This window comes from Dermacentor albipictus, chromosome 5 (genome assembly GCF_038994185.2).
Source record: "Dermacentor albipictus isolate Rhodes 1998 colony chromosome 5, USDA_Dalb.pri_finalv2, whole genome shotgun sequence".
In the NCBI taxonomy this organism is placed as follows: Eukaryota; Metazoa; Arthropoda; class Arachnida; order Ixodida; family Ixodidae; genus Dermacentor; species Dermacentor albipictus.
The window spans coordinates 28,971,082-28,998,786 of record NC_091825.1 but is presented as its reverse complement, the minus strand read 5'-3'; the positions used below and the strand labels follow the sequence as shown (position 1 = coordinate 28,998,786).

The 27,705-nt window shown below is 48.0% G+C and overlaps 1 protein-coding gene across 3 annotated transcripts in view; it reads left to right on the top strand.

Moving 5' to 3' along the window:
• LOC139060411 (uncharacterized) overlaps positions 1–27,705 on the top strand; it is a 341,522-nt gene that overhangs the window by 97,990 nt on the left and 215,827 nt on the right. For all 3 annotated transcript variants that reach the window (XR_011514794.1, XM_070539521.1, XM_070539520.1), the window contains exon 5: positions 26,287–26,491. Coding sequence is in view for 2 of the 3 variants with exons in the window: in XM_070539521.1 (XP_070395622.1) it covers positions 26,287–26,491 (205 nt within the window). In the remaining variant the exon portion in view is untranslated. The remainder of the gene's footprint in view (positions 1–26,286; positions 26,492–27,705) is intronic.

The following is a 27,705-nucleotide window of genomic DNA, read 5'->3' as shown; positions in this document are numbered from 1 at the left end:
ACATAAGAAGCCAATCAATGAGTTAGCGGTAAGAGGGAAAATAGAGGAATTCCAGATGAAGCTACAGAACAGGTATTCGGCTTTAACTAGAGAAGAGGACCATAGTGTTGAAGCAATGAACGACAATCTTATGGGCATCATTAAGGAGTGTGCAATGGAAATCGCTGGTAACTCCGTTAGGCAGGATACTAGTAATCTATCGCAGGAGACGAAAGATCTGATCAAGAAACGCCAATGTATGAAAGCCTCTAACCCTACAGCTAGAATATAACTGGCAGAACTTTTGAAGTTAATCAACAAGCGTAAGACACCTGACATAAGGAAGTATAATATGGATAGAATTGAACATGCTCTCAGGAATAGAGGAAGCCTAAAAGCAGTGAAGAAAAAACTAGGAATTGGCAAGAATCACATGTGTGCGTTAAGAGACAAAGCCGGCAATATCATTACTGATATCGATGAGATAGTTCAAGTGGCTGAGGAGTTCTATAGAGAATAATACAGTACCAGTGGCACCCACGACGATAACGGAAGAGAGAATAGTCTAGAGGATTTCGAAATCCCACAGGTAACGCCGGAAGAAGTAAAGAAAGCCTTGGGAGATATGCAAAGGGGGCAGGCAGCTGGGGAGGATCAGGTAACAGCAGATTTGTTGAAGTATGGTGGCCAGATTGTTCTAGAAAAACTGGCCACCCTGTATACGCAATGCCTCATAACGTCGAGCGTACCGGAATCTTGGGAAAACGCTAACATAATCCTAATCCATAAGAAAGGGGACGCCAAAGACTTGAAAAATTATAGACCGATAAGCTTGCTGCCTGTTGACTACAAAGTATTTACTGAGGTAATCGCAAATAGAATCAGGAACACCTCAGACTTCTGTCAACCAAAGGACCAGGCAGGATTCCGTAAAGGCTACTCAACAATACACCATATTCACACTATCAATCAGGTTATAGAGAAATGTGCGGAATATAACCAACCCTTATATATAGGTTTCATTGATTACGAGAAAGCATTTGATTCTGTCGAAACCTCAGCAATCATGCAGGCATTACGGAATCAGGGTGTAGACGAGCCGTATGTAAAAATACTGAAAGATATCTATAGCGGCTCCACAGCCACCGTAGTCCTCCATAAAGAAAGCAACAAAATCCCAATAAATAAAGGCGTCAGGCAGGGAGATACGATCTCTCCAATGCTATTCACAGCGTGTTTACAGGAGGTATTCAGAGACCTGGATTGGGAAGAAATGGGGACAAAAGTTAATGGAGAATACCTTAGTAACTTGCGATTCGCTGATGATATTGCCTTGCTTAGTAACTCAGGGGACCAACTGCAATGCATGCTCACTGACCTCGAGAGGCAAAGCAGAAGAGTGGGTCTAAAAATTAATCTGCAGAAAACTAAAGTAATGTATAACAGTCTCGGAAGAGAACATCAATTTACCATAGGCAGCGAGGCACTGGAAGTCGTAAGGGAATACATCTACTTAGGGCAGGTAGTGACTGCGGATCCGGATCATGAGACGGAAATAATCAGAACAATAAGAATGGGCTGGGGTGCGTTTGGCAGGCATTCTCAGATCATGAACAGCAGGTTGCCATTATCCCTCAAGAGAAAAGTGTATAATAGCTGTGTCTTACCAGTATTCACCTACGGGGCAGAAACCTGGAGGCTTACGAAAAGGATTCTACTCAAATTGAGGACGACGCAATGAGCTATGGAAAGAAAAATGATAGGTGTAACGTTAAGGGATAAGAAAAGAGCAGATTGGGTGAGGGAACAAACGCGAGTTAATGACATCTTAGTTGAAATCAAGAAAAAGAAATGGGCATGGGCAGGACATGTAATGAAGAGGGAAGATAACTGATGGTCATTCAGGGTTACGGACTGGATTCCAAGGGAAGGGAAGCGTAGCAGGGGGCGGCAGAAAGTTAGGTGGGCGGATGAGATTAAGAAGTTTGCAGGGACGGCATGGCCACAATTAGTACATGACCGGGGTTGTTGGAGAAATATGGGAGAGGCCTTTGCCCTGCAGTGGGCGTGACCAGGCTGATGATGATGATGATGATGATCGAGCTTTTCATTGTGATGTCACTTTTTGGTACGCTAATGTTTTACCTGAAAAGAAATCATTTTTGGCTTCAATTTGATTATTTGAATATGTTCGACGCGCTTAGAATGTTTGAATAGTGTTGCAACTAACTTGTTATACTTGCATCTTACATTTTTCATAAGCAAAATGTGGTGAAGAGGAATGTAGTAAGTGGAAAGTCTCATGCAAACGTCAGAAGTGTCTCACGAGTGCTGTTTTAAAACATTCATTTACTTGATTTGTGTAGCTGCAGGAAGAATGTGCGGAAATCCTCTCCTTTCATATCAACCTTCATTTACACTTTTATTCACAGGACACTGAATATACAAAACACAGAAATAAGTGTTGTTTTGTTTCATGGAACATTCGGAACCAATTGGAGATAATGTTTACGAAAGGTAGGCATTCTGTATGATGTCAATGCACCGGAAATACAACTGTTCCGTTATACAGCTATCACGTGGTGACCAGCCACAAATGACTCTACTTCGACATATCATTCACCGAGCATCTGTACTTATTCTATCTGCACTAAGTTCTTTGCCGGTCGTCGTATTGGCAACACTTCTTACCCTTCCTACCAAAATTGAACCGGACATGCCCTTCCTCTCTCAATAACATTATCAGAACCGTTAGCGTATAAGAATTTCTCGTTGGAGCTCAGTAGAGGTTCTTTTAAAAGCAGCAGTGGCGTAGCTACTAAAAAAAAGATAGACCCTAGCCTGCACGCAGGGAAACTCAATCTTCAAATGAGCAACCTCTAAGTATAGAGAAAGAAATTCAACAAGAGTGGACGCTCCTATAGTGCCTAGCGGCCGAATGGAAGTAGAGTTCCAAGCAATACTTGAACCACACTTCCGGTTTCGGTTCTGTGAGTGCGCGTTTTGAATTATTGCTCGAACGTTCCACCGCGGCGGCACTGATAGGGCGTGGCATTTTTTAAAGCGAAAGCTTTACTGGCCGCAGAACTTGCGATTTCGACGTGGCGGTACTCCGAGGAGGCACATGACGTCACAACGCGCGCCTCGCCGCGGATATTTCTCTCTCTTGCTCCGTAGTGACTACTGCGGAGCGCCGCGCCTTTCCGCCGGCGCCATTTGGTGTGACGTCCCATCGTGTTCCTCGTCGTTGCGCTTGCCTCCGCTCGCTTCACCAGCTGCGTCGCATGCCTGATAACATGTCGGAGAATTAAAAAGGAAATCTCCCGTGCACCGCAACCACAGTTGGGGTGGCAGTATGGACGGCGACAATTCTGATAAGCAGGAGGAGGCCTAGGATCGACATCGGAACGAGATAAAGAGAAAACAAATCACCCAGGAAACAGACGAAAAGGGCGCCGAACGACTGGCTAAACGCCGGAACATAGCTAGACATCCAGACTAACCTGGATTTACAATTAAAATTAACCAAGGCTAACTATGCTGTGCATTAGCTTTCGCTACGTATATCCTTGTATAGCCCAGCTAAGCCACTGCCAATTTTTTTTCTTCCACTGCTCAACCGCGTGCAGTCTTGGAGCGGAATCGCTTTACTCATCAGTAAAATGATTGCGAACGATCTCTACAAGCCAGCATCGAATCTGTGCAAACTGCAATTTCACGAAGTAGTCGCAAGACGCTTTGTGTGATGAGGAAACGTTTATTTTGCTGTATATAAGGGCTCGTTCAGTGATTTTTGTGCATTCATCCTAGCTTGTGGCACCAGGTAAGCAGTAGTAGTTCCCGTACAATGCTCCACCGGATGGCGTCAGCTGAAAAAACTGCAAATTACCAGGACGTGTCATTTGGGTTAACACCTTGTCGAATAATGCTGAATGAATGGCATTACAAATAAAAGCAATTATCATTTAGCGTAGAAAATACGTAACTTATACCGAACAATACAATAGATAAAATAAGAGGAAAGCATCCGATTTCCATGCATTCCCTCGATTCCGGGCCTTATTTCAAGAGCGACTGGGCGTTTCCTGACCTACTTGGCCTCCGCCGATGCGATGGCACTGTACGTACACAGAAGTGGCCACAACACAGTCTCCCAACCAGACCATGCTGGAAGCTAGCAGAATTCCTTCTACTCACACTAGAGACAAAATGAGTGGCAGCAAAGCCTGGTATCGGTCATTTAGTTGCAGAAGACAATACTTTCGAGTTACAAGTTCCAGGTGCCTAAGCTGCTTGGCGTTATATTTGCGCGTTCTGCCGGTGCAAGCAACAGACTCCCGTGTTATCACTCTTGGCGATCAACCCTCGTGTTTTCGACAAAGTACTAATTTCAGATATATGTTATTGCGGGGCCATAAAAAGCGCCAAAAAACTTGTCCTACTGAGATTTCATGCATGCCAAACTAGGTCACCACGGCCGAGCTGCTTCCCCTAAGCGCGTGACAACGTCAGGCGCAGCAAGCGTGCCCCAAAGTACTCAATAAAGTAACGAAAGGACTACAATAATGCTCCGGGTCAGAGTAAGCGTCAAAAATATGTCCCGGTAAGATTATACACTCGCGAAACTAACTGCGTAGCACGGCCAAACAACTGCGTTTCGTTAATTGTGTCAAAACGCCTGAAGCGGCGGGTGTGCATCAGAAGTATCCCAGAAGTAACGCAATGACTACAATAATGCTTGGGGTCAGAGAAAGCGTCAAAAACTTGTCCCAGTAAGACTGTATACACGTGAAACTAGGTGCGTCACATGGCCGGACAACTGGTTTTCGTTAACTGTGTCACAACGCCAGATGCGGCGAGCTTGCATCGAAAATATTCCAAAAGTAACAAAATGACTACAATAATGCTCGGGGTCAGAGAAAGCATCACAAACTTGTCCCAGTAAGATTATATACACGCGAAATTAACAGCGTCGCACGGCCGAACAACTGCGTTTCGTTAACTGTGTCACAACGCCAGAAGCAGCGAGCATTCATCAAAAGTATCCCAGAAGTAACGAAATCACTACAAGAATGTTCGGGGTCAGAGAAAGCGTCGCAAACATGTCCCAGTAAGATTATATACACGCGAAACTAACTGCGGCACATGGCCGAACAACTGCTTTTCGTTAACTGTGTAACAACGCCAGAAGCGGCGAGCTTGCATCAAAAGTATTCCAAAAGGAACAAAATGACTACAATAATGCTCGGGGTCAGAGAAAGCATCACAAACTTGTCCCAGTAAGATTATATACACGCGAAATTAACAGCGTCGCACGGCCGAACAACTGCGTTTCGTTAACTGTGTCACAACGCCAGAAGCAGCGAGCATTCATCAAAAGTATCCCAGAAGTAACGAAATCACTACAAGAATGTTCGGGGTCAGAGAAAGCGTCGCAAACATGTCCCAGTAAGATTATATACACGCGAAACTAACTGCGGCACATGGCCGAACAACTGCTTTTCGTTAACTGTGTAACAACGCCAGAAGCGGCGAGCTTGCATCAAAAGTATTCCAAAAGGAACAAAATGACTGCAATAATGCTCGGGGTCAGAGAAATCGTCACAATCTTGTCCCAGTGAGATTATATACACGCGCAACTAATCGCATCTCATGGCCGAACAACTGCTTTTTATTTACTGTGTCACAACGCCAGAAGCGGCGAGCTTGCATGAAAAGTATACCAAAAGTAACGAAATGTCTACAACAATGTTCGGGTTCAGAAAAATTGTCACAATCTTGTCCCAGTGAGATTATATTGTCACGTGGTGGTGACGTTGAATAACACAGTAGCAATACTGTGAACAACAAAACTAACCTTTATTGGGCGAACCTGTGCCCACAAAACAGGCTACACTTATAGCACAACGATAGCGGCGAATACAGTCGGCGATCGTCGAAAAATCTGATCAGCGGGTCAAGCGCGTCGGCTTTTATGCAGCGGTCATCGAATGTTCCAGATTAATCGTTGGGACCCGCATGCCTTCTACAAAGTTCTACACCATTCGTGTCAAGCGTGAAATCAGATAACACAAAGTTCGGCGACAACAAACAGCGGATACACCAGAACACCGTGAATTCAAAGGGCGCCGCCATATTGATGAGCGCCGGTCGCGCCATCTATCCCAAGCGCCGCGAAGTAGCAGGTCTGGGCTGCCACGCCGGGAGATGCGACCCGGCGCGAAAGCGAAACTTGGGCTTTTTGGCTGGGCGGAAGGCGTGTTTCACGTTTTTTCTAACCTGTCATTTTCGCTGTCTGGATTCAATCAAACTTCAAGACCTCGTGCAAGTCCACAATGGACACACTGAGTGCTGTGCAGACTGCAGAAGCGAATACATCGGGTAGGTACGCTATTACGTTTGTACAAACCGCGCGCTATATGCTAGAACACCTGTGAGCTTTTTGGCACGTAACCTGTGAAGGAATTTACAGCACTGTGTTGGTGCCATATATTATTAAAGCACGCAGAACACTGTCATCTGCACTTTCAGTTTGGTGTTGTTTGTAATGGTCTCTACTGGGTTGGCCGCGCTTGGCAACCAACTGGCGAGGTCGTTTGACTGCCTGGTTAGCAGACGCCTGCCCTTCACCACCTGCACACTGAAAACAAAATATATGTTATAGTAAGAAGGGCTGTAGTTCTTTCCCATGCCATCACTTTTGCGAAGATATAAAGTCCTCTCAAAATGAAATAGAAAATACACCAGGCCAATTGTATCGTGCAACCACTAAAGAGTACAACATTCAGAACAAAAGCCTACAGCACTCGAACAAGCAGCATATGATGCTAAACCTGCAGTCATTGGAAAATGAGGTACTACAGTAGTTATGATGTTCAACTACATGTGCAGTCAAAGCCCGTATATCAGGGCGAGCATGACAGATGCAGCTGTTGTACAGTTGCACAAACCATGACAGGGCACGTAAAATTACCATCCCTACTTAAAGCTGCATCATCAGGACCCCTTTGCTACAAAACAACAACCGCACCTGCATTTCAAGAAATTAGCCCCACCAACTGCAGCTACCTGGTACCAGACCTGTTTCGCTTGTGCGAGGCCATCGGATTGTTGGCGCTCCCTTAGAAAAAAAAAACAGTAAAAAAAAACTAGTGAGAACGATCAAAATTTTGTTACAAAATACAAGAATAATTAAGCACCTTATTTTCCTCGCCATATGAACGGAAATATTTTGCGCTTTGCCCCGCATAACAGCCCGCACGCAGTTTAGAGCTCAGGAGGCTCAAATGAATTCGTTACGAATGACACCTGCAACACCAGCTCGTAAAGGTAGGTGCGCTGCAAGAACACCTTCGGCGACGAGTAGTCGTCGTTTACGTTTTTGTGGACGCATGCTACGTGACGAGCAGACTTCGGTTTACTTTCATTAGCAATAACGCTCACCAGCAAGGCCTACAACTTGTCGTTCACGCTTAATGGTCATTCCGTACACCAGCTGCAAGTATCGCTAACCACAAACTCAACTGTTCCGCTTAACCGTCGGGAGCTCTGTCTGAATGAAAACACGAAAAGGCTTGCTTTTTTGTTATAGCCAAGGCGAAGCACCGGCGCGGGATTCTGCTCTGTAGGCTTGTTGCCCAGAAAGTGCTCGGAGCAAATTAACCTGCGTATTACGTTTGTAGGGCGCAAAGTTGAACGTGGCACCAAAATATACACAGATCGAATACTCACTCGTGCATTTTCACTGGGTTGGTAGTTCTTCCTATTCACTGCAGCTATCCACCGGTGGCGCAGCTTGGCATTCTTCGTTGCGGATGGAAATCGGCGCAGGCTGAAAACACTGCACCGGCAGCATTCCCTACGTGTGTTGTGCTCTTCGCAAACAGCGCTAAGCAACCTGCTCCTTTTCCGCTGGTTGTTTTGGCATCCAAACACGACGCAATGATGCCCAGATGACTTCTTCTACTTTGGATCCGTGTGAACGGGCACATTTCCGCACTTTGGAGCCCTAGAGCTGGCGCTTGCCGTGTCTACTGGTCGCCGGCGAACACACTTTGGCAGCCCAGTACGCCGGTCCACCGGGCAACCCGGGTGCGAGAGTATGCGTTCGGTTAGTCTGGGTGCGAGACTAGCGTGTTCTGGTCTATAGAAGCATCGATAACTTTCCAGAAACTTCTTTTACATGCAGGCGCGTCCTGCGCTGCACGATAACATTTGTAAGGCGGCCAAACCTGGTCGCCCGATAAAGATAAGTACACGTGTCATTACCCCCCTCTTAAAAAGCATCGACCCGATGCTGCAAACAAACGAAGGTAATAGACAAAAGCACTCGTAGCAAAGAAAAGAACAAAAATGGCGAAGTTCGTCAGCGTCCGTAAAAGGGTTTAAGGCGCACCACGTGGACCACTTCAGATCGTGCGCGGCGCCGCTGTGAATGCCAAATGCCGTCTGGCACGACCTCATAGTCCAGAGCGCCAATACGTCGGATGACCTTGTAGGGTCCGAAATAGCGTCGGAGTAGTTTCTCACTGAGTCCTCGTCGGCGTATCGGGGTCCAGAACCAAACACGGTCGCCAGGTTGGTACTCGACGAAGCGTCGTCGGAGGTTGTAGTGTCGGCTTTCGGTCCTCTGCTGGCTCTTGATTCGCAGGCGCGCGAGCTGTCGGGCTTCTTCGGCGCGCTGGAGATAGCTAGCGACGTCAACATTCTCTTCGTCAGCTACGTGCGGCAGCATGGCGTCAAGCGTCGTCGTCGGGTTCCTGCCGTAAACCAGCTTAAACGGCGTGATCTGTGTTGTTTCTTGCACCGCCGTGTTGTACGCAAAGGTTACGTACGGCAGGACGGCGTCCCACGTCTTGTGTTCGACGTCGACGTACATTGCTAGCATGTCGGCGAGGGTCTTGTTCAGGCGCTCCGTGAGACCATTCGTCTACGGATGGTAGGCAGTTGTCCTCCTGTGGCTTGTATGGCTGTACTGCAGAATGGCTTGGGTGAGCTCTGCTGTAAAAGCCGTTCCTCTGTCGGTGATGAGGACTTCTGGGGCACCATGTCGCAGCAGGATGTTCTCCACGAAAAATTTCGCCACTTCGGCTGCGCTGCCTTTTGGTAGAGCTTTAGTTTCAGCAAAACGGGTGAGATAGTCCGTCGCCACGACGATCCACTTATTCCCGGATGTTGATATCGGAAATGGCCCCAACAAATCCATCCCAATTTGCTGGAATGGTCGGCGAGGAGGTTCGATCGGCTGTAGCAATCCTGCTGGCCTTGTCGGTGGTGTCTTGCGTCGTTGACAGCCTCGGCATGTCTTGACGTAACGGGTGACGTCGGTGGTCAGACGGGGCCAGTAATACCTTTCCTGTATTCTCGACAGCGTCCGGGAGGATCCGAGGTGCCCAGCGGTTGGATCGTCGTGTAGGGCGTGCAGTATTTCCTGACGCAGCGCTGACGGTACAACAAGAAGGTAGCTGGCGCGGACTGGTGAGAACTTCTTCACGAGCAGGTTGTTTTGTAGCGTGAACGAAGACAACGCGCGCTTAAATGCCCTAGGGACAAAGTCAGTGTTCCCTTCCAAATACTCGACGAGGCCTTTTAGCTCCGGGTCGGCTCGTTGCTGTTTAGTGAAGTCTTCCGCGCTTATTATCCAAAGGAAGGCGTCGTCGTCCTCGTCGTCTTGCGGCGGGGGATCGATGGGAGCGCGCGATAAGCAGTCGGCGTCGGAGTGTTTTCTTCCGGACTTGTATACTACCGTGACGTCATATTCTTGTAGTCTGAGGCTCCACCGTGCCAGCCGTCCTGAAGGGTCCTTTAAGTTAGCTAGCCAACACAGTGCGTGATGGTCACTGACGACTTTGAATGGCCTGCCATAGAGGTAAGGGCGGAATTTAGCTGTAGCCCAAATGATGGCGAGGCATTCCTTTTCAGTCGTAGACTAGTTGCTTTCCGCTTTTGACAGCGACCGGCTAGCATACGATATCACCCTTTCAAGTCCTTCTTTCCTCTGGACTAGGACGGCACCGAGGCCTAGGCTACTGGCGTCAGTGTGGATGTCGGTATCGGCGTCCTCGTCGAAGTGTGCAAGTACCGGCGGCGACTGCATGCGTCGTTTGAGTTCTTGAAACGCCTTGGCCTGCGGCGTTTCCCACTTGAACTCGACATCACATTTGGTTAGATGTGTTAGCGGCTCCGCGATGCGTGAAAAGTCCTTGACAAAGCGCCTATAGTAGGCACACATGCCAAGGAATCTGCCCACTGCCTTTTTGTCGGTTGGCTGCGGGAACATTGCGATAGCAGCTGTCTTCTCTGGGTCGGGGCGTACTCCTGATTTGCTGATCACGTGGCCTAGGAACAAAAGCTCACCGTAAGCGAAACGGCACTTTTCCGGCTTCAGAGTGAGCCCTGATGACTTGATGGCTTCTAACACTGTCGCAAGCCGCCTAAGGTGATCGTCGAAGTTTCCGGCGAAGACAACGACGTCATCCAGGTAAACAAGGCACGTCTGCCACTTCAGTCCGGCTAACACCGTGTCCATGACGCACTGAAACGTTGCAGGCGCCGAGCAAAGTCCGAATGGCATGACCTTGAACTCGTAGAGGCCGTCTGGCGTGATGAAGGCAGTCTTTTCGCGATCTCTCTCGTCGACTTCTATTTGCCAGTAGCCAGACTTGAGGTCCATCGACGAGAAGTATTTAGCATTGTAGAGCCGATCCAATGCGTCGTCTATCCGTAGAAGGGGGTACACATCCTTCTTCGTGATCTTGTTCAGTCGACGATAATCGACGCAGAAGCGTAGGGTTCCGTCCTTTTTCTTTACCAGGACTACAGGAGAGGCCCACGGGCTTCTCGACGGCTGGATGATGTCGTCGCGCAGCATTTCGTCGACTTGGTGCCTAATAGCTTCACGTTCTCGCGTCGAAACTCGGTAAGGGCTCTGGCGGAGTGGTCGAGCGTACTCCTCGGTGATTATGCGATGCTTGGCGACTGGTGTTTGTCGAATCCTCGATGACTTCGAAAAGCAGCTTTTGTATCGTCGCAGCAGACTTCTGAGCTGCTGTTGCTTAATCACGGGGAGACTTGGATTAATGTCGTAGTCTGGTTCGGGAACCGTCGTCGTCGGGGTAGATGCTGCGGAATCCGAGAGGACAAACGCATTACTGGTTTCCAAAATTTCCTCGATGTACGCGATCGTCGTGCCCTTGTTGATGTGCTTGAACTCTTGGCTGAAGTTGGTTAGCATAACTTCCACTTGCCCTCTGTGGAGTCGAGCGATCCCTCTTGCGACGCAAATTTCACGGTCGAGCAGTAGATGTTGGTCGCCCTCGATGACGCCTTCTACGTCAGCGGGTGTTTCAGTGCCGACGGAAATAATAATGCTGGAGCGCGGCGGGATGCTCACTTGATCTTCAAGCACACTCAAGGCGTGGTGACTACGACAGCTCTCCGGGGGTATCGCTTGATCTTGTGACAGCGTTATCAATTTCGACTACAGGTCGATGACTGCGCCATGTTGATTCAGGAAGTCCATGCCGAGAATGACGTCTCGTGAACACTGTTGGAGGACAACGAAGGTGGCAGGGTAAGTCCGGTCATGAACGGTAATTCTTGCCGTGCAGATTCCAGTCGGCGTAATGAGGTGTCCTCCAGCGGTTCGAATTTGGGGGCCCTCCCATGCAGTCTTAACCGTCTTCAACTGGGCGGCGATGTGTCCACTCATTACGGATTAATCGGCCCCTGTGTCGACTAAGGCAGTAACTGCGTGGTCGTCGAGAAGCACGTCGAGGTCGGTGGTTCTTTGTCTGGCATTGCAGTTAGGTCGTGGCGTCGGATCACGGCTGCGTCGTGTTGAACTGAAGTTGGAACGTCGCGTCGTCAAGTCGTCGTTCGTCTGTGTAGTCTTGCCTTCCTTACTTCGTCTGGACGGCGGCGTGTCGTTGTTATGTCGTCGAGATCGTTTCTTCGTCGTCTTCGTCGGCGGCGGAGGATCTTCGTCAGTTTGACGAACAGCAACCGCACCTCCATCGGTTGCTGCTTTTAGTTTTCCGGATATGGGCTCGTTGACCGGCCCCGGGCTGGGCCAGTGTATGGTCGACGCTGCGGCGACAGGTAGCGGCCTGGTGATGGCGAACGGGACGGTCGTCGAGTGCTCCACTGAGTGGCGGCGAGGTAATCGGCGATGTCACGTGGGCGCTCGCCAAGCTGTGGACGCGGCGCATTCACGGCGAACCCTCTCAGTCCCAAGTCGCGGTATGGGCATCGGCGGTACACATGTCCGGCTTCTCCGCAGTGATAGCAGAGCGGGCGGTGTTCGGGTGCTCGCCAAATGTCCGTCTTCCTCGCGTAGGTGCGCTGGGCGACGGGTGGGCGTGCTGGCGGCGGCTGCGGCGGACGACGGAATTGCGTCGTTGCAGGGCCCTGGCGTGGTCGCGGAGGGGGACCTTGACGGCGTGCGACGGCGGCGTAGGTCATCGCTTCTGGCTGGGGCTGCGGTAATTGAGGTTGCACCTCAGGAACCCCAAGCGATCACTGAACCTCATCTTTCACAATGTCAGCGATGGAAGCTACTTGAGGCTGCGACGAAGGCAGGACCTTGCGCAGTTCTTCGCGCACAATGGCCCTGATAGTGTCTTGAAGGTCGTCCGAACCCAGTCCTTGGATGGCATACTGCGGCGTGTGCCCCTGGCGGATATATTGCCGGGTGCGCATCTACAGAGTTTTCTCGATCACCGATGCCTCTGCAGAAAACTCAGCCGCAGTCTTCGGTGGGTTACGAATAAGTCCGGCGAAAAGTTCTTGCTTGACGCCCCGCATCAGGAAGCGAACTTTTTTCTCCTCCGACATTTCCGGGTCGGCGTGCCGGAAAAGACGAGCCATCTCCTCCGTGAAGATCGCGATCGTCTCGTTTGGCAGTTGCACTCTGGTTTCTAGTACAGCTTGGGCTCGCTCTTTTCGCACGACGCTTGTAAACGTTTGCAAGAAGCCGCTTCGGAACAGGTCCCACGTCGTTAAGGTGGCTTCCCGATTCTCGAACCACGTCCTGACGGCGTCTTCCAATGCGAAATAGACATGCCGCAGCTTGTCGTCGCTGTCCCAACTGTTAAACTTAGCGACCCTCTCATACGTCTCCAGACAGCTTTCCGGGTCCTCAAATGTGGAATCGCGGAACGTCGGTGGCTCCCTGGGCTGTTGCACAACTATTGGGGCTGCTCCGGCTGCCATTGGGGCTGTCTTCTTGGTCGTCTCTGGACGAACTTCTCTGACGCTCTTCTTGGTCGTCTCTGGTAGAATTCCGTGTTCCGGGGGCAGCTGCTGTAGCCGGCGGCTTGCTCGATGTTCCGGGATGGCGCTGGTGCTGTCTTTGCGGTCCGGGCTTGAATTACGGCTTGTCGGGGGCGTCCTGTACATGAACGTAAAGCACCTCCATCAGATGTCACGTGGTGGTGACGTTGAATAACACAGTAGCAATACTGTGAACAACAAAACTAACCTTTATTGGGCGAACCTGTGCCCACAAAACAGGCAACACTTATAGCACAACGATAGCGGCGAACACAGTCGCCGATCGTCGAAAAATCTGATCAGCGGGTCAAGCGCGTCGGCTTTTATACAGCAGTCATCGAATGTTCCAGATTAATCGTTGGGACCCGCATGCCTTCTACAAAGTTCTACAGCATTCGTGTCAAGCGATGAAATCAGATAACACAAAGTTCGGCGACAACAAACAGCGGATAGAAGCATCGATAACTTTCCAGAAACTTCTTTTACATGCAGGCGCGTCCTGCGCTGCACGATAACCTTTGTAAGGCGGCCGAACCTGGTCGCCCGATAAAGATAAGTACACGTGTCAATATACACGTGAAACTAACGGCGTTACACGGCCGAACAACTGCTTTTCGTTAACAGTGTCACAACGCGAGAAGCGGTGAGTTTGCATAAAAAGCATCCCAAAGGTAACGAAATCACTACAAGAATGTTCAGGGTGAGAAAAATTATCACAATCTTGTCCAAGTGAGATTACATATACGCGAAACTAATTGCGTCTCATGGCCGAACAACTGCTTTTCGTGAACTGTGTCAGAACGCCTCAAGCGGCGAGCTTGCATGAACAGTATTCCAAAAGTAACGAAATGTCTACAACAAGGTTCGGGGCAGAAAAATCGTCACAATCTTGTCCCAGTGAGATTATATACACACAAAACTAACTAGGTCACATGGCCGAACAACCGCTTTTCACTAATTGTGTCACAACGCCAGAAGGGGCGAGCTTGCATCAAAAGTATCCCAAAAGTAACGAAATAACAAGAATAATGCTGGGGGTCAGAGAAAGCCTCACAAGCTTGTCCCGGTAAGATTATACACACGCGAAACTAACTGCATCGCACGGCCAAACAACTGCTTTTCGTTAATTGTGTCAAAACGCCTGAAGCGGCGGGTTTGCATCAGAAGTATCCCAGAAGTAACGCAATGACTACAATAATGCTTGGGGTCAGAGAAAGCGTCAAAAACTTGTCCCAGTAAGACTGTATACACGTGAAACTAGGTGCGTCACATGGCCGAACAACTGGTTTTCGTTAACTGTGTCACAACGCCAGATGCGGCGAGCTTGCATCGAAAATATTCCAAAAGTAACAAAATGACTACAATAATGCTCGGGGTCAGAGAAATCGTCACCATCTTGTCCCAGTGAGATTATATATACGCGCAACTAATCGCATCTCATGGCCGAACAACTGCTTTTCATTTACTGTGTCACAACGCCAGAAGCGGCGAGCTTGCATGAAAAGTATAGCAAAAGTAACGAAATGTCCACAACAATGTTCGGGTTCAGAAAAGTTGTCACAAACTTGTCCCAGTAAGATTATATACACGCGAAATCAACAGCGTCGCACGGCCGAACAACTGCGTTTCGTTAGCTGTGTCACAACGCCAGAAGCAGCGAGCATGCATCAAAAGTATCCTAGAATAACGAAATCACTACAAGAATGTTCGGGGTCAGAGGAAACGTCGCAAACATGTCCCAGTAAGATTATATACACGCGAAACTAACTGCGACACATGGCCGAACAACTGCTTTTCGTTAACTGTGTAACAACGCCAGAAGCGGCGAGCTTGCATCAAAAGTATTCCAAAAGTAACAAAATGACTACAATAATGCCCGGGGTCAGAGAAATCGTCACAATCTTGTCCCAGTGAGATTATATACACACGCAACTAATCGCATCTCATGGCCGAACAACTGCTTTTCATTTACTGTGTCACAACGCCAGAAGCGGCGAGCTTGCATGAAAAGTATAGCAAAAGTAACGAAATGTCTACAACAATGTTCGGGTTCAGAAAAATTGTCACAATCTTGTCCCAGTGAGATTATATACACGTGAAACTAACGGCGTTACACGGCCGAACAACTGCTTTTCGTTAACAGTGTCACAACGCGAGAAGCAATGAGTTTGCATAAAAAGCATCCCAAAGGCAACGAAATCACTACAAGAATGTTCAGGGTGAGATAAATTATCACAATCTTGTCCAAGTGAGATTATATACACGCGAAACTAATTGCGTCTCATGGCCGAACAACTGCTTTTCGCTAACTGTGTCAGAACGCCAGAAGGGGCGAGCTTGCATCAAAAGTATCCCAAAATTAACGAAATCACTACAAGAATGTTCGGGGTCAGAGAAAGCGTCGCAAACATGCCCCAGTAATATTATATACACGCGAAACTAACTGCGGCACATGGCCGAACAAGTGGTTTTTGTTAACTGTGTCACAACGCCAGAAGCAGCGAGCATGCATCAAAAGTATTCCAAAAGTAACAAAATGACTACAATAATGCTCGGGGTCTGAGAGATCGTCACAATCTTGTCCCAGTGGGATTATATACACGCGCAACTAATCGCATCTCATGGCCGAACAACTGCTTTTCATTTACTGTGTCACAACGCCAGAAGCGGCAAGCTTGCATCAAAAGCATCCCAGAAGTAACAAGTTGTCTACAAGAATGTTCGGGGTCAGACAAAGCGTCGCAAACTTCTCCCAGTAAGATTATATACACCCGAAACTAACTGCGTCACATGGTCGAAGAACTGCTTTTCGTTAACTGTGTCACAACGACAGAAGCGACGAGTTCGCATCAAAAGCATCCCAGAAGTAACGAAATCACTAGAGTAATGTTCGGGGCCAGAGAAAGCCTCACAAACTTCCAGTAAGATCATATATCCGCGAAACCAACTGCGCCGCACGGCCGAACATCTGCTTTTCATTAACTGTGTCGCAACGCTACAAGCGGCGAGCTTGCACCGAAAGTATCCGAAAAGTAACGAAATCAATATAATATTGTTCGGGGTCAGAAAAAGCGTCACACACTTGTCCCAGCGAGATTATATACACGCGAAACTAACTGCGTCATACGACCGAACAGCTGATTTTCGTTAACTTCGTCACAACGCCAGAAGCGGTGAGCTTGCATCAAAAGTATTCCAAAAGTAACGAAATCATTACAACGATGTTCTGGGTCAGAGAAAGTGGCTTAAACTTGTCCCAGTAAGATTATATATACGCGAAACAAACTGCGTCACACGGCCGAACAACTGCTTTTCGTTAAATGTCTCACAACACCAGAAGCGCCAAGCTTGCATGTAACGTATTCCAAAAGTAAGGGAATGTCTACAACAATGTTCGGGATCTGAAAAATCGTCACAATCTTGTCCCAGTGAGATTACATACAATCGAAACTAACTGCGTCGCACGGCCGAACAACTGCTTTTCGTTGACTGTGTCACAACGCCAGAAACGGCGTGTTTGCAACAAAAGCATCCCAGAAGTAACGAAATCACTACAACAATGTTCTAGGCCAGAGAAAGCGTCGCAAGCTTCTCCCAATAAGAATATATGCCCGTGAAACTAACTGCGTAGCACGGCCGAACAACTGCTTTTCGTTAACTGTGTCACAACGCCAGAAGCGGCGAGCTTGCATCAAAAGTATTCCAAAAGTAACGAGATGACTACAACAATGCTCGGCGTCAGAGAAATCGTCACAATCTTGTCCCAGTAAGATTATATACACGCGTAACCAACTGCGTCGCACGGCCAGACTGCTGCTTTTCGTTAACAACGCTAGATGCGGCGAGCTTGCATGAAAAGTATCCCAAAAGTAACGAAATCGCTAGAATAATGTTCGGGGTCAGAGAAAGCGTCACAATCTTGTCCCAGTGAGATTACATGCACGCGAAACTAACTGCGTCACATGGATGAACATCTGCTTCACGTTGACTGTGTCACAACGCCAGAAACGGCGTGTTTGGAACAAAAGCATCCCAGAAGTAACGAAATCACTACAACAATGTTCGGGGCCAGAGTAAGCGTCACAAGCTTCTCCCAGTAAGAATATATACCTATAAAATTAACTTCGTCGCACGGCCGAACAACTGCTTTTTCTTAACTGTGTCACAACGCCAGAAGCGGCGAGCATGAATCAAAAGCATCCCAAAAGTGACGAAATCACTACAAGAATGTTCGGGGCCAGAGAAAGCGTCACAAACTTGTCCCAGTAAGATTGTATACACGCCAAAATAGCTGCGTCACACAGCCGAACAACTGTTTTTTTTTTACTGTGTCACAACGCCATAAGTGGCGAGTTTGCATCAAAAGTATCCAAGAATAACGAAATCAGTACAACAGTGTTCTGGGTCAGAGAAAGCGTCGCAAACTTCTCCCAGTAAGATTTTATACCCGCGAAACTAACTGCGTTGCACGGCCGAACAACTGTTTTTCTTTAACTGTGTCACAACAACGGAAGCGGCGAGCATGTATTAAACGTATCCCAAAGGTAACGAAATCACTGCACTAATGTTCGGGGCCAGAGAAAGCGCCACAAAGTTGTTCCAGTAAGATATAATATACACGCGAAACCAACTGCGTAGCACGGCCGAACTGCTGGTTTTCGTTAACTGTGTCACAACGCTAGATGCGGTGAGCTTGCATGAAAAGTATCCCAAGAGTAACGAAATCGCTAGAATAATGTTCGGGGTCAGAGAAAGCGTCACAAACTTGTCCCAGGAAGATATAATATACATGCGAAACTAGGTGCCTTACACGGCCGAAACACTATTTTTCTTTAACTGCGTCACAACGCCCGAAGCGGCGAGCTTGCATCAAAAGTATTCCAAAAGTAACGAAAGCACTACAATAATGTTTGGGGCCAGAGAAAGCGTCACAATCTTGTCCCAGTGAGATTATATACACGCGAAACCAACTGCGTCGCACGGCCGAACTGCTGATTTTCGTTAACTGTGTCACAACGCTAGAAGCGGCGACCTTGCATGAAAAGTATCCCAAATGTAACGAAATCGCTAGAATAATGTTCTGCGTCAGAAAAATCGTCACAATCTTGTCGAAGTGAGATTATATACACGCGAAATTAACTGCGTCGCACGGCCGAACTGCTTTTCGTTAACTGTGTCACAACGCCAGAAGCGGCGAGCTTGCATCAAAAGTATCCCAAAAGTTACGAAATAACTACAATAATGTTCGGGGTCAGAGAAACCTTCACAATCTTGTCCCAGTGAGATTATATACACGCGAAACTAACTGCGTCGCACGGCCGAACAACTGCTTTTCGTTAACTGTGTCACAACGCCAGAAGCGGCGAGCTTGCATCATAAGTATCCCAAAAGTAACGAAATAACTCCAATAATAGTCGGCGTCAGAGAAACCGTCACAAACTTGTCCCAGTAAGGTTATATACACGCGAAACTAACTGCGTCGCACGGCCGAACAACTGTCTTTCGTTAACGATGTCACAGCTGGGAGCGGCGAGCTTGCATCAAAATTATCCCAAAGGTAATGAAATAACTACAAATATGCTTGGGGTCAGGGGAACCGTCCCAAACTTGTCCCATTAAGGTTATATACACGCGAAACTAACTGCGCCACATGGCCGAACAACTGCTTTTCTGTGTGTCACAACGTCAGCAGCCGCGAGCTTACATCAAAGGTATCCCAAGAGTAGCGAAGTATAATTTGAATAGTTCTCGGGGTCAGAGAAAGCGTCACGAACTTATCCCAGTAACAGTAGTTACGCGCGAAAGTAACTGCTTCACACGGCCGAGAGGATTTTCGCCAAGTACATTACAACCCCATGCGGCGAACGCACCCAGAAGCTACCGAAATTAGTCACAGTAATGTGGGACCCATAGAAATCGCCGCAAACATTTCCCATTATGAGTCATTATTTCACTTTAACTGCGCTAGTACGGCTAAGCCGTTTTTTTTGCCAGCTGTGTTACAAGTCTAGTCTCCGTGTAATAAGCCTAAATTGCTTGAAATGCGTCGCAGAGTGTCAAACATCATTTCTGAACTTGCCATAGTCCAATAGTGCTGTGGTCCCATGTCGAATTGCAGAGAGAATTAACACAATAATAGGTAGGGAATAAGTCGAAACAATAGAATGCATAAAAAAAACTGGAGGACGCTTAAGCTTCGCCTTCAAGAGTGGAACGCGACAGCGTTCCCGTGGACCCGCCAAGGGATGTGAGAATGGGCTTCGGCGCAGCGACTACGCGCCCCGCATCGGACGCGGTGAGCGTCGAGCAACGCAGCGTTCGGCGCGGCAACGAAATGTGCGCGTGAGCAAGCGACGCATGCCTGAGCCTTAGAAGAGCTCGTTTCTAAGGCAACACCGCATTCACTAGAGGCGCGTTTGTACCGCTTTGAAGCATGGAAATCGTGGCTCAAAAATAAAGAAAAAAAAATCGTGGCTCAGTGGTAGCGCCTCCGTCTCACACTCCGGAGACCCTGGTTCGATTCCCACCCAGCCCATCTTGCAAGTTGTTTTTTATTCATGAAGGGCCTGCTGGGATTTATCGCTCATGGCCAACGCCGCCGACACCGACGCCGACGACACCGGCTTTTCTGCGACACGAGCTCCTTAACGCTATCGCGTTAAAATGAGAGGGAGCGAGCAGGCCGCCTCGCTCGCTTCTGCGGCGTGTCTGGCGCGTTACGCATGCATCTCGCTCTTCTGGCGTGCCGTTAGATTGTTGCTAGGTAACGGAAGAAAAATAAGTTCGAAAGTATAAATTCATTGATATGCAAAGCTTTTTTTTAGTTTTCACCGGAAAGAATAAAAATAATCAACCAGTGTCGTGTAACTTCATTTCACTTTCTTCCGATGCTCGCGGCAGCTAACAGATGACATTAATACAGGCGTGACGTATTTCCTTTTGCGACTTTTCGTCTAGTGTCCTCTCTTGTTGAAGTCCTTTCTCTTTGGTCTAAGCTTACCTTGAGATGTTTTTGGTATTTAGTTTTGTGTCGCACACCCCGAACTTTTGTTTCACTCGAGTTCTCACAAAGAACCGAGCGCACGAGTAGAGAACACCGTCTAAACTCCCGAGTCAAAGGAAGATGAATAAAAAAGAATGGGCGTGACGCTGCCTGCGGCGACATGACAGCCAGGGGCCCCATGACGTAAAACGATTGTTATATGTTTTTATTCCTATCTGCTAATGTCAAATTTGCGTAACCGCTGACGCCAGCATCGGGCGTTGACCCGCAGGGTTGCCTGAACAGGCCAATCAAGTTCTGTCCTCGTTTATAGGAGGTTATTTCTTTTTTTGCTTTAAAACCGAATAACGTTGCCTACACTGAACAGCTTGCCTTACCTAATTATCTGACAAGAGGCGAGGAGCACGCTCAAGTGGAGAGGGATTCGATGGGGCCGAGTCAGTACACTGCAAATTGATAACCTGATTAAGGGGGTGGTGCGGGCGTCTGCAATTGTTCGCTTTCCCTTACTTAGCTTGAGGTGGCTGGTCCAAAGTCATGGCCGCGTGCAACGGAAGGTTCAGAATGCCACTAAAACGGATCCTCAGTAACGAAGAGTTGGCAGAGCGAGGTCGTAAGCGTGCCGAAAGTGTTGAAAAACGTTACAAGGCCACGGAAAACATTTTATTGTACGCATGCTCTCTGTACCCATGCTCTCCGCTAGGTGCAGTAGACAATGCCTGAGCGATCATCGGTAGCCATCTTTTATTCCTTTCGGAACGTGGCAGCCGTCGGCTATTCAGAAAAAAATTCAAGTGTGCTCGGTATTTTAATGCATCTTTAGCGTACCCACGCCACTTTGACGTGGTCAGTTTTCGTGGTTTTATGACGTCGCGCGACAGGCAGGTGAAGTGGGTGCAGCCTGAAAATGGCCTGTCGTGGGAGCAGCCTGAAAGCCGAGGGCTAATGGCGAAAAGGCGTCGAATCAGAAACATCTATTTTTCTTTTGTTCAGTACAATCATGCATAATCAGTGTGTACCCGTCATATCAGAAGATATCGCGGTTTTCGTGACGTCACATGACAGACTGGAGAAGTGGGGGTGGTTCAAAACGGTTTTCACCAATCCTGAGGGCAGGTTGAAGAGTTAGAATAGAAAAGTTTGGAACAGCTTTACGTTATAGCGCCCCAGATGTGGCTTGACTATTGACTGCGCTTGTTTTTCCTCCCGGCAGCCTCTTTGCGAGGTTAAAGGGAAGCTGAAGGGTTTTCCAGAATAAATGAGTGAATAGCTGTGCGTGATGGTTTTCAACCCTCCGAATTCGAATATCGCATCGAAATTGAGCGAAAAAAAGCGCAAACAGATTTTATTTAGACGAAAAGTGCAGCAGCAGACTCGGTTAGCTCGCGCATCTCGTTTCGGCCTGTGATTGGTCGGGCGTCTGGTGACGTCAACAAAGGTGTTCGTCCGGACCGGCCGCTGCAGCTACACATGAAGCACGGTGCAAGGTGGTTTGGCGCTGTTGTTTTGCAGAGACGGAATTGTACATTTCGATAGCTTGCGTTTCTCTGAGGAGTTCGGCGTTGCTCCCTACATGTACGAGCCGATTGCGATGAGCCGGCCTCTCGAAGAAGCAAAACATGCTGTAGCGAGCAGTGCTTTCGACGCGAACGAAACTGAAGCGCTGGTCTCTCCTCTTGTTAGAAATGTTCTTTGGTGAGGATGTTCTTTACAAAGCTGCATTCAGCGTTCCAGTGAGTTCGTTTCAGGGTCAAACAACTGTACTATTATGTTTCCACATGCCTCCTCAAGGTGCGTAAGCGGAGAAGCGATCATCGGCATTTGTGGGCTACTCCAAAGCTGTCGGCAATCTACACAGACGGTTTAGATGCGGGAAAAGTTTTCCGGCTCTTGTAGCAGGTGTAGTGACCTTCATCAGCGCATGATCTGCACGCTACTTGTTACCGGAGCTGTAAAGACGGCGAATTCCGTTGGCTATGTGAGACGACTGGTTTCTCTCTGTGCGCGAGAGAAGGAGGAGCGCTGCGTCCTGGCGTACGCCGGCTTTCAAACACATACAAACTTTACACTTGACGTAGTAGTTCTCCGCTTACGCACCTTGAGGAGGCATGTGGAAACATAATAGTACAGTTGTTTGACCCTGAAACGAACTCACTGGAACGCTGAATGAAACTTTACACTTGCACTGCGTTATGATAGCTGCATGCTGGCTGTTTCACAACACACGTGCGAATGGAAAATTAACGGCGGTTTGCGATGAAACCTGCGTCAAGGGTGGGGGATAAACAAGCACCTTCCTTTCAGCGTGATAACACGAATGAGCTAGCAGTAAATCAAAATCCAGGTTTGGACGGGTTAGTGTATACATAAGGTCTTCCAAGACCAGTTACCACCCGTCCGCCTGCACCCATCCCGTCTTTGTGTGTTCGTTGCCCCAACCTTATGGAGCTGCGTTTAGAAAGCCTACTAGCAGCAAGTCGTACTCTCACTAATTCACGCATTATTGATAAACTCTGGTAGTTATTGTCATCACGGAAGTGGTTAGAGCACAGCGCTGATGTTCTTGAGTGCTTTAAATTCTTTCGATTCACGGCAGCCTCCCACTTAGCTGAAAGCTTCTCGTCTTACGGGAAGTAATGGAACATCGGAACGTCGTCACGACCGCGGATCGTGCAACCGTAGGCTGCACAGAACGCCGGCATGATCGTGCCACTACTTCAATTGATGCTGTGCACGTGAACTACCACTCTAGATACACACAGACAGAGGAATGCAGGGTCGAGCGAAGCCGATTATGATGGCACGCACGCAGAAACGAGCACGGTCAAGCACGGTCGCAGAGACTGCTAAGGAACGGAACACCAGTGCTGATGCCACTACGCCGCGGTTTCCGGTCTCCGCTCGCATCGTCAGCGTCAGCAGCAGCGCGCGGTGCTCGACGGGGGGCGGAGCCACAGCGCAATTTTAACCGACAATTACGTCGCTCCTAAATGGAAAATCCCCCCCCCCAAAAAAAAAATTACCTGCGTGGTTTATAAGTTTCCTTCATCCGTATGCGAGCGTCTTATTGAATTCGACAGACTCTTCACTTTCTCTTTATTATCGATGCGATAGCGTCGAATGGATCATTCAAGGAAAAAGCCGGCGTTCGCTGTCTGTACCAGCCATTGGTTGCACCGTGCCGCAAAAAGCACGCGTCGACGGAGTTCAGATTGGCTTGAAGCTACGGCACGAGCGGGCCTTGACGGAGTTGAGCTCGCGAAATATAGACGCAAGCGCGGCAGATATAGAGAGGGGAGAGGGTATCGCCGCGACGTCGCCCTCGCTCTCGGAAGCCTGTGTTACCGGCATTGTTCGCGCAAGCTCTCGGCTAGGTTCTAACACCACGTCGATAAAGCCAAATCAAAACTCGCCCGCTTTCCCGCGAGGAGTTCGTAACTCGGACTGCTCATCGGCATTCAATTGGACATTCACGCTTTCGCATTCTCAGCTTATAAGTAGCGCGTAGGTGTGCTCGGATTTTTCGTGAACTTATCAAGTGCTAAGTCTTGTTTTTTTTTTACTTTACATTTGAATAATTTTTGCACAACAAATGTTTATGAGGCTCGGTGTTGACAAGAGGGTACACTTTTATTGAAAGCAGGGGCCGCATTCTCTAACGGTTCGCTTTGGAACCGGTTCCGTCTGGCTTTTACGTCAAGGTGACGTTACTCGGAGAAAGAGTGGAATATCGCGGCGCAAGGAGACCAATGAATGAACGACGTTCTATCGCAAGGTCACGTCATAATTTTTGTCTGTACTTTGGGGAAGCTATAGTAATTGAAGGATGTTGCTATTTTGGTAAAAAAATATTGGTTTGTATACAACACTTGCATGTTTAATTCCCAGTATTAACTGAGCTTCCGACGCTGACAGCTAGTAGTTTAATTTTATCTGCTTTGCTTTATTTATTTATTTTTGTGGCTAGGTGGTGCGCCATACGTTAAGCAATCAAAAGGGTTCTCTGTGTGCAGGCCGCGCCTCTAATATGATTTTGTTTAGCCGCGGCTGAGTTTCTTAGGGTGCATACATATATAACAAAGAAAGGCGGGCTAGTAGGTGATCGATATTAGAATGCATAATGTAACCACGCAAACGCCAAAGAACGAAAAAGGAAACACACTGATCAAGCGCGCTTGTCCAGTGTGTTTCCTTCTTCGTCCGTTGTCCTTTTCACGGTTACATTATGCTTTTTAGGGTGGACGATTTCGACGAGATTTCCATCCACACACCTCACAACTTCAAGAATCTTGCCGTGATCAAGAAAGCGTCCCTGTCTTGGGCTTTCTCCTGCAGCGTGTAGAGAAATCTGACACCCCTTTTTCTTTTCCCTCAGCCGTAATGACCATAGCAATGGCGGCAATGATGCCACTTACTGACGGTTGAGATAACCTAATAGCTTCTACATTCCTGACGCACTGCTGAAAACAACCCGTAGTAAAGAAAGAAAAAAGAAAATGTAGCGCACACAGCACTTACGTCGCAGTGTGAACGCTACTAAATCTTGTGCTCCGCGATATTCTAGCTCGTCGCAAGTGGTGCTTAAAATGCCTTCCGAACTCGCCTTCGCTCATGTCCTACGCGTCTCACCGTTGCCTCTCGTCTACGTCGCTGTCTTTGGCCAACGCTCACCAGCAACACAACCAAAGGAGCCAATATCGGCATCCCTCTCGTCGCGCCGGCCAGCGTGAGACTAGCAGACGGCCATGGTTGCCCTAGCAACCCTCAAGGTCATGCTCGCCACCGCGCGCGACCCTGCAGCGAGCCACTTCTTCGCTGTTCCTCTCGTAGCAAACGACGGGTTCCTTTTCAGATGATTGGCAACCTGTGTGGCGACAACAAAATTTGTTGTCACGCCCACCAGGGATGACGACAATGTAGCGCCGATCAATGGCATTCGTGAGAGCGAACCGGTTCCAAAGCAAACTGTTACAGAATACAGCGCTCTTAGTGGCACGCCACACGGAGGGTAGCACGACGGCGGCACGGAACTCAAAAACTAAACCAGTGGTTACCTTTCAGCCACTTGGCTTGACAACACATTTTACTTCGAGGTTGACGTTGCGTGAACGCTGCTGTGCATGACCAAGCCAATTCTCGAGATCCTAGATATCATTTTCAAAGGATTCACATCTAGCACGAAGTTCGTGGTTATCTCTTGCTAGTTTGGCATTCTTCACCATTTCTTTGTCTAGCGTTTGGACTAAAGCTGATACGTCTTTTGTATGTCTGTTCAATGCTTGAACGCAAGTATTTTAGTTAATTCCGCACTTCTTGAACGTTATTTCGTAATATACGTTTGATACTCTGTCGCAAGGCCCTCATTTCCTGACTTTGTTGCTCTTTGAAATTAGTGAAGTCCGCTCAGATTTTTCGTTCCTTAGTTTCGCCGAGTCTTTAGCCATGGGTATATGTCAGAGCTCTTTCAGATTAAAGTTGAAGTTGGCAGCAGTGAAGGCGTTCAAAAACAAAAAAATAACAATGTTTTCCGTCAAACGTTAACACTAAATTGCAGAAGACAGATCACAAGGGCGTTCAGGTCCTGTTGCACGTAATAGGCCACTGCTGCTGCCACTTTTTAGGGTTTGTCAAGAAGTGTCCTTCATGTGGTTTGGTGATGTGCAGATCGCCGGGATGTTTGCCGATTGCAAATACTAGTGATGGTAGCGCCTACTTATCGCTGGTGTTGGTTTGATATCGCGGTCGGATGGTCTCACGTGCATATTCCGTCTAGGCGATCTGCGCTGTACCAAAGTGGGTGATCTCCAGAAAAAGAAACAGAAGTGCGTTTGTGTCAATTTTAGCTCACCTTACCGCTATTGCTAACCATATCTGAAAATCGAGTTGAAGGCTGGATTTCACAACTCGTGTGAGCGTTCATGGCACCCAATACCTTGCATTAGTGGTGCGGCAACGCAAGATAAGATCGTCATTTAACGATAAACAATTTTTGATGGCCATATTTTCAATTTGTACTCGCATTGTTTTTGCAGGTTTTGTCCTATGTTAGGCAGTCTGCCCCACGCCTATATGATCGGATGGGCAAACAAGGAAAACTGGGGACTTTACTCCGTAACGGCTGTGAATAAAGACGGTGGACACAAGGGTTGGCTAGGCCACAAGGATGCAAATCACCCCGGATTTGCGGCGGGCTACTACTACGTATATTTCTACTTCAAGAATAGCAACACCCTGAACGTAAGTTTAAGTCTTTTGTTGGGCACGGGAAACGTTTAAATGTATTTATTTATTTATTTATTTATACCTTAAAGGCCCCTAGTGCGGGATTTTACATGAGGGGTGGGTATTACATTTGTACGAGGTCTTCGGTGAATGACTAGAAGTGGCTACGATTGTAGTGGTGCGCAGCTTCGAAGGGCGGATGATTCCGTCGTTCGCTGTTCGACTGAAAAATGAGTTGAGATGCGTAGTAGCGCGCGCACGCGGTGGGTATACAGCTTTAGAATGACTGTTGCGGAGCGAAAGGCGATGTGCAGGTATGATAACCGAGCGAGCAAGAGACGAGGGGAAAAACCTATGGTAAAGGGACAGGCACGCTGTTTTTCTGCGTGACTTAAGACTAGGAAGCTTAACTCTGTTTTAGTTAAGTAACGCTAGAACAGTGACAACAATCTCAAAAAACAAATCTAATCGTGCAGTTTTGGATGGGTTCAAGAGGTTTTTGAAGGCTAATCTGATGCGTGTCCCAAACTGCGCATACATATTCCAGCTTGGGACAGGCAAATGTTTGGTACGTTAGCAGTTTTACGTGAGATGGCATAAACTTAAGGTAACGCTGGACATAGCCAAGAACGCGGTTGGCTTCGTTTTTTGTACTTGCTATATGATGCCACCAGCTGAGATCATGAGATACTGTGATGTACAGGTGGCGATGACGCTTAAGATAGTACGGAGCCAAAAACGACATATTTATATGCTTCGTAGTAAGCTCGGTGGTGGGAGGAGATATGCGAAGTATTCTTTACATTTAAAGACATTAACCAAATATGACACCAGATTTCAACCATTTATAAATTATATTGAAGCCAAATGTTATCATAGAAACAATGGATAGAACGGTAGATGACACAATCGTCTGCGAAAAGGCGAATACAGGAGGAGATGTTGATCGGTAGGTCTGATGGAAATAAGAAAAAAGTAATGGGCCGAGGACGTTGTCTTGAGGAACTCTGCATATAACAGGTGCTAACGACGAAGTATGTCCATTAGTACAGACAAACTGTTTCCTCATTGCGAGGAACTCACAGAGCCAGTCGGAAACAGAGGAGTTAACATTTAGGTGAGAGAGCTTCAGGAATAGCCGTTTGTCTGGTACCTTCTCAAAGACTTTCTGAAAGTCCCGGAACAGGGCGTCTATGGGAATATTGTAATCGATGCTTGAGCTGCTGTCA